Source organism: Peromyscus leucopus, chromosome X (assembly GCF_004664715.2).
Source record: "Peromyscus leucopus breed LL Stock chromosome X, UCI_PerLeu_2.1, whole genome shotgun sequence".
NCBI lineage: Eukaryota > Metazoa > Chordata > Mammalia > Rodentia > Cricetidae > Peromyscus > Peromyscus leucopus.
Genome location: NC_051083.1, coordinates 113,679,933 through 113,693,165, shown reverse-complemented (window position 1 = coordinate 113,693,165; position 13,233 = coordinate 113,679,933). Strand labels below are relative to the sequence as shown.

Sequence of the window (13,233 nt, the reverse complement as noted above, 5' to 3'; positions counted from 1 at the left end):
GGCTGCTGCAGCTGCTGTAGCTGCTGTGGCTGCTGTTGCTGCTGCTGCTGCTGCTGTTGCTGCTGCTGTGGCTCTTCCTCAATTTCCTTGTCTTTGTTACACTTCAACTTTTTGGGTGGCAGAGAGTCTGTGTCTTCATCTGGTTGCCAACTGTTCTTGCAAGTAAAGACCCCAACGCTTTCCCGTTTCACTCGAGCTTGCCCGGCTTTCCCACGAGCTTCAGCCAGGCCCCTCTGGGGAACTGCCGGGAGACCATCGGCCCGGAAGCAGTTGGATAAATTGAAGACCACATCACCATCCACTTTTTCCATTTTTACCCGCCCCAGATCCACCTGACTTCCAAGCTGCGAAAGGTCTGTGCTGGGGCCCCTCTTGCTGCTTGGAACCACATCTAAAATGAGTTCCTTAGAGTGGCTGTCATGAGGTAGCAAAGGCAGCTCAGGCATCTTGCACAAGTTCTGGGGGGTGGCCAAGACCAGCTCGTGGGACATATAGGCAGCCAGCACTTGGTTTTTAGGCTTTGTGTCTCCTGCCAGTTTTAGGCCACAGGCTGCCTGGGGGCCTTCCATCTTAGGAGTACTATCAGAGCAGAGGCGGCTCTCAGATTCTTCAGGTCCTTGATTCACTCCAATGTCCCCACTGCTAGGCTGAACAGACAGCGCCAGGGTCCCTGTCTGAGGGCTGAGAGTCAAGAGGACAGGATTGACTTGTTCTTCATAAGGCTTGGCAGCAATTCGGCAAGTTTTGTTCTTTGTGACAGCATCCTGTTCTGGAGCAAAGGGGCCCCCAGGCCGTGGCTGCCCCTCAGGAAGTCCATGAACAGCTTCATTGGAGCCAAGAGATGACACACCAGAAAACTCAGAAACAATGCTGGTGGGCCTGATAGGCACCCCCGGACTGGGGGTTAGTTGCCCGGCACTGGAAATGCCAATAGAAAGCAGAGATGCTTGGTGGTATGGTGACCAGCCGACAGGCAGGACCTGGGTGCTAGTGGCTTTCCCATTGATGGAACACCGTGGGTACATATTTGTCAGCCCTGTAGGTTTCCATAAAGACAGTTCCTTGGTTTGGCACCCTGGCAGCCCAGGGGCAATGCGGGCTGGGGTATAACGGGATTTGACTGTGCTTTGCTGTCCCTCGGCACCAGCCTGGCCGCCTTTCTTGCCACAAGTGGCACCAGTGCTCTTAGGCTCTCCTTGATCAATGATGGAGATAGGCTCCTGCTTGGGGAGATGGCGAGGATCTCGGTTGAGGCCCAGGTTCGGGTCCTTGTTCAACAGCAGGGATGCAGGCACTGGGTTGGCCACTCCCACATATGTGCCAGGGATGGTGCTGATCAGAGCGGTGGAGTTTTTGACCCAGGTGCTCGGGTCTCCATTCCTCACCATCTCAGGAAAGATAACAAAAGGCGAAGAAGTGGAGCCCAGGCAGGAAGTGACATTGCTGCCGGCTGCCTGAGTTGTGCGCTGAGACCTCGACAGGACTGTGGAAAGGAGGGCCTTGCTGCTGGTGTGCACAGGGGTCAACACAGGCATGGGAGGTGTTTTACGCTGGTTCGGCAATGGAAGCTTCTGGCGGTTGGACTTGGAAGAGAGGTCAAGAGGCATCTCGCTGCACTCGGGTGGAGAGGCCATCTCTCGCTCGAGCTGGGGAGGTGACTTGAGAGGAGAGAAGGTCACGGAAGTCCCTTCTGTTTGTTGCTCGGTGCTGCCTGGCATCTTGGAGGGGTGTGGTGGGACTGAGCTCCCACTGGGGGCTGGCAGCAAAGGCTGTGAAGTTGGAAGCACCTTGGCAGAAGCAGTGGTGAGGGAAGTATCTGCCATAGGTCCAGGGATCCCATCAGGAGGAGGCTGGGTGTTAGTGCTGCTGGATGGGGAAGTACAAGAGAGCCTGTTCACCTCTAAAGAGACCAACTTCGAATCTGAAGCCAAAGGCCGGGCCACGGAAAATGCATATGGGTAAGAGCGGAGCTCTGGGGAGGCCAACACACCTGGGAGACACCTATCCTGTAGGTAAGATGGCAGGACTGGGAGCGTGAGTGTGGAAGAGACTCCCAGAGTGGTTGGCAGTGTAGCCACACTGAGTGGCTGCCCACAGCTCGGAGGTGGGATGTATACCAGCGGCTGGTTAGGGGTCAGCACTGTCCCTGGCTGAAAAGACAGAGGGACTTTTTGCATAGCTGGTGCCTGAGCTGCAGGGAAACACACCCGACTCAAACTGAAGGAGGCTGGAATGGGTGCTGAGGTGGGGATGGCAGCTGGTGTGGCAGCCGGCATGGGCGTGGGGGCTGGAGTAAAGATTGGGGCCGGGGTGGGTGCAGGCACCGGAGCAGGAGCAAAAGCAGGGATAAGGGTGGGGGTAGACGGCGGGCCAGAGGATGGGGTTGGAGTGGGCATCGGCACAGACGGAGGGGCAGGAGCTGCTGGAGGCGTGGATGCTGGCATGGGAGCTAGGACCGGAGTTGGGACAGAAGCAAGGACCAAAGTGGGAGCTGAAGGAGGCACAGGAGCCTGGATTAGGGCCAGGGGAGGTGCAGAAACAGAGACCGTGAGAGGGGTAGGAGCAGGAGCCGACAGTGGCACTGGGACCGAGTGGGGAGCAGACGCTGGTACAGGCACCAAGACAGAGGCTGACACGGAGAGAGGGTTTGAATCAGAGATGAGAGCAGGCACCGAGGGCGGTGCTGAAGCTAGAGCGGGCACTGGTGCTAGGGGAGGAGAAGGAGCTGAAGCTGACGTGGCAACCTGGACTGGAACTAGTCCTGAGTGGGGCACTGGGGCTGGGACAGAGAGGGGAACTTGGAATGGATCGGGAACCGACGGGGTCACAGAGGTCGACCCAGGGGCAGGAGGGCAGATAGGTGCCGGCAGCTGGCTGAAGTTAGTGGTAACTAGAGGCAGGGTTCCCTCCACAGGGACTCCAGTTCCCAGAGTTGCCAAAATGAAAGTGTTCTTCTCCCCAACACTGTGCCGAGAGTCCAAAGCCTTTACCCCGGCTGGCGAGCAGTCAACCTGTTTGCTCATTTGGGTGCTTAGGGGAGTCCAAGAGCAATTGGCCCTGCTATGGCCGGCCTCAGTGCTATCAGGAGTGGGCAGCTTCAGCCCGTCTCCTGGGCTGTTCAGTGGCACCAGGAGGCCCTCAGCCTCTCCTGCGTTCCCAGCATAGTCCATTTTTGGCTGGGGATCATCAGGCTGATCTTCTGACCTGTGCCCAAGTTTTTCTGTTGTACTGCCATCTGGGTTTGCCCCCCGGGCATTGCTGCCACTTCCAACTGCTGTGAGCTCCACCTGCAATGAAAGAACAGCATGCCCATCTTAGCAAGCTCCCCACAGCTGATCCAAGTATCCTGCGGCCCCTGAGAAGTAACTGCTGGTCCTTTCTGCAGCTCAACCAACTGCAAAGGACAGGGCACACACACACCGATTTCTATCTCATCTAGAGCAGCTTGTCTCCTTGCTCCCATTCTCAGAATGGCCAAGCCAGCCACACAACCCCAGAAAGCTCACCCTTTGATGGGCAGCATGTGACAACACACAGCTCCTTACCTTGGAAAAACTGCTGCTGACACAAAACTCCTGAGATCCAAAGTGCTGGCAGTCACCTGTCGTGGACTCCTCATCAGAAAGAGGTGCTCTTCTGGAAGGAAGGACACAACCAGAAAAGGGACATAAGGCTCAGACTTAGGCCACTGACACTTTCTCCAGAAGGTACTGCCTCCCTGGCTTCCCACCAAACCCTCCTGTCTCACTTCCCATGGTAGCTTCAGGGGATAGATAGCAGGGTACTGGGGGGCTCAAGAGACAAAGCAGAGCCTCTGCACGTGCCTTTGCAAGTTCCTGAATATCAGCCTTGTCTGACCAGAATTTGGGGGCTATTTATTCTGCTTTCTAGTGTCCTCACAAAAGTGTGGACGAACCCCATCTTAGCACCTTCTTTTCCCTGGAGCTTACCCACCAAGGGGACCATTCAATCTAGGATATACAGGGCATCACTCAAACATCAATAGATGTGACCTGTAAGCCTCAAAAGGCATGCAAATTCGTTTTATTTTAAATCCCATCTTCTTTCAAGTCTATATGTTAGGGTAAATCTCTTCCAAAGCAAACCATCATTCCCATTGTGTTTAAGTCTAGTCCAAATCTGAATCACCTGTTCATCCGATGGGCTGGGCATGCCTGTAGCCCATACACATTCACCTTTACCAGCACATACAACACTGATTTGTGGCTATCTGGTCACTGACAATAAGAGGCTCTTTAAAAATACTACATTAGCCAAGCATGTGTCATGTGTTTGTAATTTGAATACTTAGGAAGTGGAGACTGAAAAGTAAGTAATTCAAAGCTAGTTGGGCTACAGGAGACCCTGTCTTAGACAACAACAGCAACAACAACAAAAATGGAGTGGATGTGGTGATGCACATCTTTTTAAATCCTGGCACTCAGGAGGCAGAGGCAGGTAAATCTCTTTGAGTACAAGGCCAGCCTAGACTCTGGTCTACAAAAGGAATTACAAGACAGCAAAGCTACATACTAAGACCTTGACTTAATTAAAAAATGGCAAAACAAAACAATACAACGACAACAACAAACAGACACTTCTTTCTCTCCAAAGGAACAGTTCTAGAATACTACCTGGCTCCAGCCAGGATCTTCTCTTCACAGAATACACAGGGAGCACTTTCCCTTCTCAGAATACACAGGGAGCACCTTCCCTTCACAGAATACACAGGGAGCATCTTCCCTTCTTCAGAATACACAGGGAGCACCTTCCCTTCTTCAGAATACACAGGGAGCACCTTCCCTTCACAGAATACACAGGGAGCACCTTCCCTTCTCAGAATACACAGGGAGCACCTTCCATTCTCAGAATACACAGGGAGCACCTTCCCTTCACAGAATACACAGGGAGCACTTTCCCTTCTCAGAATACACAGGGAGCACCTTCCCTTCACAGAATACACAGGGAGCACCTTCCCTTCTCAGAATACACAGGGAGCACCTTCCCTTCACAGAATACACAGGGAGCACCTTCCCTTCTCAGAATACACAGGGAGCACCTTCCCTTCACAGAATACACAGGGAGCACCTTCCCTTCTCAGAATACACAGGGAGCACCTTCCCTTCACAGAATACACAGGGAGCACCTTCCCTTCACAGAATACACAGGGAGCACCTTCCCTTCACAGAATACACAGGGAGCACTTTCCTTCTCAGAATACACAGGGAGCACCTTCCCTTCACAGAATACACAGGGAGCACCTTCCCTTCACAGAATACACAGGGAGCACCTTCCCTTCACAGAATACACAGGGAGCACCTTCCCTTCACAGAATACACAGGGAGCACCTTCCCTTCACAGAATACACAGGGAGCACCTTCCCTTCACAGAATACACAGGGAGCACCTTCCTTCACAGAATACACAGGAGCACCTTCCTTCACAGAATACACAGGGAGCACCTTCCCTTCTCAGAATACACAGGGAGCACCTTCCCTTCACAGAATACACAGGGAGCACCTTCCCTTCACAGAATACACAGGGAGCACCTTCCCTTCACAGAATACACAGGGAGCACCTTCCCTTCTCAGAATACACAGGGAGCACCTTCCCTTCACAGAATACACAGGAGCACCTTCCCTTCACAGAATACACAGGGAGCACCTTCCCTTCACAGAATACACAGGGAGCACCTTCCCTTCACAGAATACACAGGGAGCACCTTCCCTTCTCAGAATACACAGGAGCACCTTCCCTTCACAGAATACACAGGGAGCACCTTCCCTTCCAGAATACACAGGGAGCACCTTCCCTTCACAGAATACACAGGGAGCACCTTCCCTTCTCAGAATACACAGGAGCACCTTCCCTTCACAGAATACACAGGGAGCACCTTCCCTTCACAGAATACACAGGGAGCACCTTCCCTTCTCAGAATACACAGGGAGCACCTTCCCTTCACAGAATACACAGGAGCACCTTCCCTTCACAGAATACACAGGAGCACCTTCCCTTCACAGAATACACAGGGAGCACCTTCCCTTCCCTTCACAGAATACACAGGGAGCACCTTCCCTTCACAGAATACACAGGGAGCACACAGAATACACAACCCCCTTCACAGAATACACAGGGAGCACCTTCCCTTCACAGAATACACAGGAGCACCTTCCCTTCACAGAATACACAGGAGCACCTTCCCTTCTCAGAATACACAGGAGCACCTTCCCTTCACAGAATACACAGGAGCACTTCCCTTCAGAAATACACAGGAGCACCTTCCCTTCACAGAATACACAGGGAGCACTTTCCCTTCAGAGAATACACAGGGAGCACCTTCCCTTCTCAGAATACACAGGGAGCACCTTCCCTTCACAGAATACACAGGGAGCACCTTCCCTTCTCAGAATACACAGGGAGCACCTTCCCTTCACAGAATACACAGGGAGCACCTTCCCTTCACAGAATACACAGGGAGCACTTTCCCTTCAGAGAATACACAGGGAGCACCTTCCCTTCTCCAAATTTACAGGGAGCACCTTCCCTTCTTCAGAATACACAGGGAGCACCTTCCCTTCAGCCTCTCTGTACCACCACATTCTCTCCCTTCCCAAAAGGGAGCCTCTGAAAGCCAGACTCCACATTCACATTGGTATGTGCCATAAGTAAAGGCTTAAGGCCAGAAAGCTGGGTCTCTAAAGAGAAAAACCCAATTGTATGTCCCCCTCCCCCCCCTCCCCCCGCCGGACCTGCTCAAAAAGAATTCTCTAAATTCAGGTAAGAATCTTCAAACATGTGACATCTGACAAAACAAACAAACAAACAAACAAAAGGACCAGACTGCTCAAGTCCAAGTTTGGCGCTTTAAGTGCAGCAGGAACACACTGCCCCTGTCCCGCCTGGGCGGAGCGGCTGCAGAGGAGGTGGGGGGTCAAGGAACAAAGCTGCAGCAAGTTTCCTGGGTGGGCAAAGCCCAGGACTGCTCTCTCGGCCTGCTCTTTGTTTGCGTTTGCCTGCCATCTTTGGAGCCCTGCCAGAGATCCAATACAGCCCGGGAAGAAAAGTCAGCCCCTGCCTTACCGACCACTCTAGTCTAAAGGGTATTTGGGGTGCCTGGAGCCAACTCCAGCAAGGAGGAGTACCCTGAAAATAACTCCCTCCCTCTGACTGAACCAGGGACTCCCAAATTGTACCTGGGGCAAGAGAAGCAAAAATGGCAATGGGGATGAAAGCAGGCCTCTCCCCATCTTTTCGGTGCTCCAGAAGGGGCTAATCAAGGGGGAAAGGCTTGTCCCCTTTAAAAAGCAGCTAGAGTTGCAGAAGTGGGAGGGTTCCACTGCTGGAAACAACTGTTGGGACAAACAGAATGACTGTGAGGCAAAGGCTTTGGAGGCAGTTGGGGGTCTTGAGGAAGGGGAGGGCCCCAAGGAGAGGGAAAACACACTTTTCACATCAACTCCTGAGAGACCAGAAAAGCAGGACCTCTATGTACCCAGCCTTGGGCTGAAGAAGCGTGTTCCAACTAGACTCACCAGGGATGCTTTAGGGGGAGGGCTGTGGTGGTGAGGGGAAACAGCAGTCCCTCCCTCCAAAACCCGACAGGGGAAGGCACTATTTGTTTACATTCTTCCCCCTCCTGAGCAAGCTCCCTCCCCGGGTGGTGGGCTCCTCCTTGGGCAGAAAGCCTGCTTTGAAGCAGAAGCTATGTTCTCGAAAGCCAGTAGTTACCAGGGAAGCCTAGAGCCAGGCAGAGAAACTGGTAGTGGCAGCAGCAGCAGCAGCCCTTCTGGCTACTCCAGCCGGGCCTAAGCCTCAGCACCAGCCTCCAAGCTCTGGGAAAATGTGTGCGATGATGTTTCAAATCCTCTGAGGGGGATGCAAAGCTGAGCAAATATTTAAAAAACGCTCCACTGAGAGAGGAGCCTGGAATCGAAAAGGCAGGAGCGGGGGGAGGAGGCTGGGTCAACTGAGCAAGGTTATGAGGATATAGGTGAGGAGGAAATGCAGAGACTCTAATCAGGACTGAAAATCAGTTCTTCCCACTAGAAGACAGCTGGTATGCTCAAGGAGTTGCTGAACTTAACCAAAATGAGCCACCATGTCTCAAGGCTATTTTCCTAATTATTAAAGGCTAACACCTGGACCTGTCACACTGGACCTTTTCAGTTCCTGTTGGGCCTGGGACAATGTCTAAGAGAAATATCCAACCTAGAATGCATGAGGCCAGCCCCTTACCTAGCAGCCCAAGACTTTTCCTGTTTGAAGTCCCACTGCTCCTTCAGGACCCCCTTCACTTCAGCTAAGGCCTTTCCCAAACACTCAAGGAAATATGGACAGTGGCCTTCACCCCGAATTCCTAATCATCTCTCCAGCCTGGGCTCAGATGGCACTGTCCTCTGAGATTTCCATGAAAATGCATCATTCTTGCAACTAGACTCCATAGGACCTATTCATACCACTCTATAGCACTCGCCAGCAATGTACTACCAGTTTGCTCTTGTATTGAATAAATAATTAAATGCTAGAAGCAAGCAAGCTGATTTAGCTGGAGGTTTGACTAAAGCTGACCAACCACCTGGAACAGTCGAAAAGGCAACACCTTCTGTTCTGTACGCCTCAACCATATTTGATGAAGCTGAGCAGACTTCTACAATGTGATTTTAAGTTGGTCCCCAAACACAGCTTTATACCTCAGATTTGTAAGGTCTACCAGTTGGAAAGACTGGGGGAAGGTGGTTTTTATATAGAGTAAAGCTGGGCTTGGCGGCATATGCTTGTAATCACAGTACTTTGAGAGGCTAAGACAGACTTTCTTCCCGTGCTACACAGCAAGACCCTGTTTCCAAAAAGGGGGAGGGGGTGGGGGTTGGAGAGCTGGCTCAGCAGTTAGGAGAACTTGCTACTCTTCAAAGGACCTGGGTTGGATTCCCAACACTCACATGGCAGCTCACCACCATTTGCAAATCCATTTCCAGGGGATCTGATGCCCTCTTTTGATCTCTATGGGTACCAGGCATACACATGGTGCACAGACATACATGCAGGCAAAACACCCACCCATACACATAGGAAAGAAAAAAAAATATATATACACACACACACACACACACACACACACACACACACACACACACACACATTTATAGAGAAAAACCATATTATATATGTTACATATTTTACCAAGCATGGTAACTCACACATGACGTCCTAGCAGTTGGGCTCAAGCAGTAGGGCTGCTACTACAAGTTAGAGGTCTACCTAGGCTATAATAGTAAGCTCCAGGTCAGCCTGGGCATCAGAGAGAGAGAGAGAGAGAGAGAGAGAGAGAGAGAGAGAGAGAGAGAGAGAGAGAGAGAGAGAGAGAGAGAGAGACACGCTGTTTCAAAAAAAAAGAAAAAAAGCAAGCACACAGGGTGAGATTACATTTTAGAAATCCGCTGTAACATAGCCTAGACTGTGGTAAGAAGGTGACAAAGGGTGGATGGGACCAGAAATGACAATGCTTAAAAGGTCATCTTAACCACTGGGCATATGTGCTAATTTAGCATCCCAAGAAAGGTCTGTAAAAAGAGAAAATCATATTTCACATCTCCTTCTGACTCCTTTCTTGGAAGGAATATAGTATAGACAGTGAACCAAGGTAATTTGTCCACTGTTTTTTAATTTCTCAGGTTAGTATACAAAATGCCCTGTCTTACAGAGTCTCACTTATATAGCCAAGGCTAGCCTAAAACTTAATAGGTAGTCCAGGCTGGTTTCAAATCCACACTCCTTCTGCCTTAGTGTCCTGAGTACTGGGATTACAGATGTGAGTAACCACACCTAGCTTGCACACTAGCTTCTTGAAGGCTCAGGCCCACAGCTATAAACCAGCATCAACTACTTATAACTAGAACAACATGACCTACCAATGCATACTCACAAATCATGACCACCACCTTGCCTTGCCGAAGATCATTTCTTAGAATCATCTGAGAACAGACCTCATCCACAAAGGGAAAACCTTTTTCCTTCTCCTGTCTCCCAGAAGAATTGTCTTATTTTCATTGGTTTTGGTTTTTGTATTCTGAAATTAAATTCCTTTTTTAAGTCCATCTCTAACACATTCCTCAGCACAGGGACCATTAAACTATCAGGTGCCAATGGATTAAGAAAATAAAAAGGTCTATTCTCCTAACCTTAGTCTCAGACAAGTACACAATTCTCTAGTTAGGAAATAAAGAAAAAAATCATTAAAAATAAAGCATGCCTTTAACCCCAGCACTTGAGAGGCAGAAGCAGGCAGATTTCTGTGAGTTCAAGGCCAGCCTGGTCTATAGAGTGAGTTCCAGGACAGCCAGGGTTATACACAGAAACCCTGTCATGAAAAAAAAAAAACAAAAACCACAAACCAAACATGAAGTTGAGGGAGTAGCTCAGGGGTAGAAACATGCTTATCATTCATGAGTCCCAGTGTTCCATTCCTAGAGCCACAAAAACATAGTATGTAAAAGCAAAGATAATCATTCTTTTTCCCTTCAAAATTATCAATATTACCTCTCCCAATACATGAATGCTTTTTAGATTTACCTAGAAAACTACAGATCTATTTTTTTTACATTCATTTATTTATTTTGGGTGTAATGTAGCACTGGTGTATACATGTGGAGATCAGAGAACTACTTGTGAGACTCATTTTCTCCTTACATCTAATGAGTTCTGGGAATCAAACTCGGTTTATCAGGCTTGGCCACAAGCATCTTTGCCCAGTGAACCATCTCAACAGACCTAAACCAGGCTCTTTATATATTTTTTTTTTTGAAGACCCCAGATCTTAAATTGGAGGGAAAGTCCTATTGTAATTCCTCTGGCATATGTGAGTTTAAATAGTCAATAGATTAAAACACCAGCAAGCATGGCTGGACAATGTCTTGAAGTTGGTAGAGGTCTCATAACCACCATACAGAGCAATTTGACCAGGGGTTATAAAAGGAAAATATAAACTCTGAAGGACAATTGGGTACCCTTGATATGATGTATAATTTTAAGAAGGCCTGTCTTGGTAAACCAAATATCTGAAAACTGAAAATAGACACAGAAACCAGGCAGGCCTCACAAATTCTGAATTTTATATTAAAACTATGATCAACAACCTCATCTTCCTTTGATGCTTCTTCATAAGGTCTTCCTGACAAATTTTTCCTCCAGAGGACCTGGGTTCAATCCCCAGCATCCTCACGGTAGCTCTTAACTGCCTGTAACTCCAGTTTTAGGAAATCTGACAACTTCACATAGAATACACACAGGCAAAACATGACTGTACATGAAATAAATAAATTTTAGACACACACACACACACACACACACACACACACACACACACACACACAGATCAAACCAACTTTCATCTGATGGCTCCCTCATTTTTACTGGTACAGGGACAGTATGGCAGGCAGGGCAGGCGAACCCTATGATTGAGGAAAATTAGAAACAAACAAGAATTTTGTCCCCAGGCCCTACCCCCAACCTGTGACTAGGTACAGCTTACCGGATGCCACCTTTGAAAACTTACCTCTCCTCGTTGATGCCACACATGCGAATCCGGTCAGAACTGGTCCAGTTGTGCACGCCGCTGTAGAGCGGTGCTGTAGAGATCATGACAGCCACTCACTGCCAGATAGGATCTGTTGTGGCCACTCCCCCTGGGGAAAAAGAATACTGAGAAATTACAAGTGAGAACAAGCACAGATACTTTAACCACCTTTTACACTGAAACACTGAAATCAAGGTAATCATAGCATCAAAATGCTAAAGTGATCACTGTTACAAGGCAGCCTGCTAAAGAAAATGAAGGTCCAAATAAGGAAAAGATCACACCAGCTTTCCAGTAATCCACATTTCAGGATGCAGATGAGGACACTGTCAATCACCCTGAGTGATTTTTAAATTATCTTCAAAGACACATATGCTTGAATGTTTGAGGAAATTCAATCTACTGCATACAGTTGAGGGACAATATATTTTTGACATACGTTTAGCCTAAGCAACCCCAGTCAGAGTGCTGCATCCATACCTGAGCAGCAAGTGCAGTGAAAGACTGGGGGTCTTTTTCACAGCTGCTCTCTAATCCATGGATAGCAAAGGATCTGAGTGACACAGCCAATTTAAGCTCTCCAGAGGAAGCATACACTTTCTTTATAAGCCTTTCAAAAGTACTCTGCTCTGCTTCCAAGTTGGTCACAATGCATCTGTGTAAGGTGTAGAAAGCTCCCTCCAAATTAGGTGCAATACTCCTTGTACTGTGGCCACAATCAAATGAACAAAAACAAGCCTCCGTCAAGAACTACGCACTTCTGTCCTTGTCCTTTCCTATTAGTCTGTCTGCCCTGCCATGGCTTACTAACCCTTTCACGAGCCAATGTCTACTTCTTGCTATTGACAACCACTGCACAGTCCTTTCCTCTTTGGCAGAAAAAGGGGTATCAAGGAAAATAGCTGTATCCAGTGAACCTGTTTTGTTAACCTATTAGCTAAAATCATCATTCACCAAAGTTCAACTGAACAGAGCCCTATGGTGATCAGAATTTTCTGCTGTTGTCTGTGTTCCAAAGAAGTCACAGTAATGTACAGTCGCATCAGAGATTTGCTCCACTTATCCTCTTCAATTTTCACAAATTGTTCATATTCAACATAATTCACTTACTCACTCAACAAACATTTGTCCTAGGTACTAGAGATTCAACAATTCACAAAACTCATACCTGTAGAGTGCTTACATTCTATAAGGGTGGTGACCAGAAGGATGATAAGCTTATTAAATTGTTCTGTCATAGTACATCCCAAGCTACACAACACAGACTAAGGAGCATGGGTACAATGCCAGGGGGAATAAGTGGAGGGGCTGTGATTCACAATAAGATGATCAACATAGGCTTAATCAAGAGGAAAACAACCTAAGGGGTATAAAGGAGTGAGCAATGTAGATACCTAGAGGGAATAACATTCCAGACAGAGGAAAGCCAAGTTCTCAAAGCAGGAGGAGGCTGCCTGCTCAGAGCAACCAAGAGCCAGATCATCATGATGGTCGGATTCAAGGAAGGTGGTAAGGAAAGAACAGTAGAGATGTATGTACCCATTGTTCTCTTTGACTTCATCTTATCCCATCTCTGCGCAAGCCAAGGGGCTCTGGTGTCCTCCCCCTTTTCTTTATGCCCCCTCCCTGCCTTTCCTGGCTCAGTGCTAGCTGGTTTCTCTG

The 13,233-nt window shown here is 48.8% G+C and overlaps 1 protein-coding gene across 1 annotated transcript in view; it reads right to left on the bottom strand.

Moving 5' to 3' along the window:
• Bcorl1 (BCL6 corepressor like 1) overlaps window positions 1–13,233 on the bottom strand; it is a 70,893-nt gene that overhangs the window by 38,078 nt on the left and 19,582 nt on the right. Inside the window, exons 4-6 of the mRNA XM_037198864.1 lie at window positions 11,551–11,680; window positions 3,546–3,636; window positions 61–3,287 (exon numbers count right to left, since the gene is read on the bottom strand). Of these exons, the coding sequence (XP_037054759.1) occupies window positions 61–3,287; window positions 3,546–3,636; window positions 11,551–11,636 (3,404 nt within the window). The 5' untranslated portion in view covers window positions 11,637–11,680. The remainder of the gene's footprint in view (window positions 1–60; window positions 3,288–3,545; window positions 3,637–11,550; window positions 11,681–13,233) is intronic.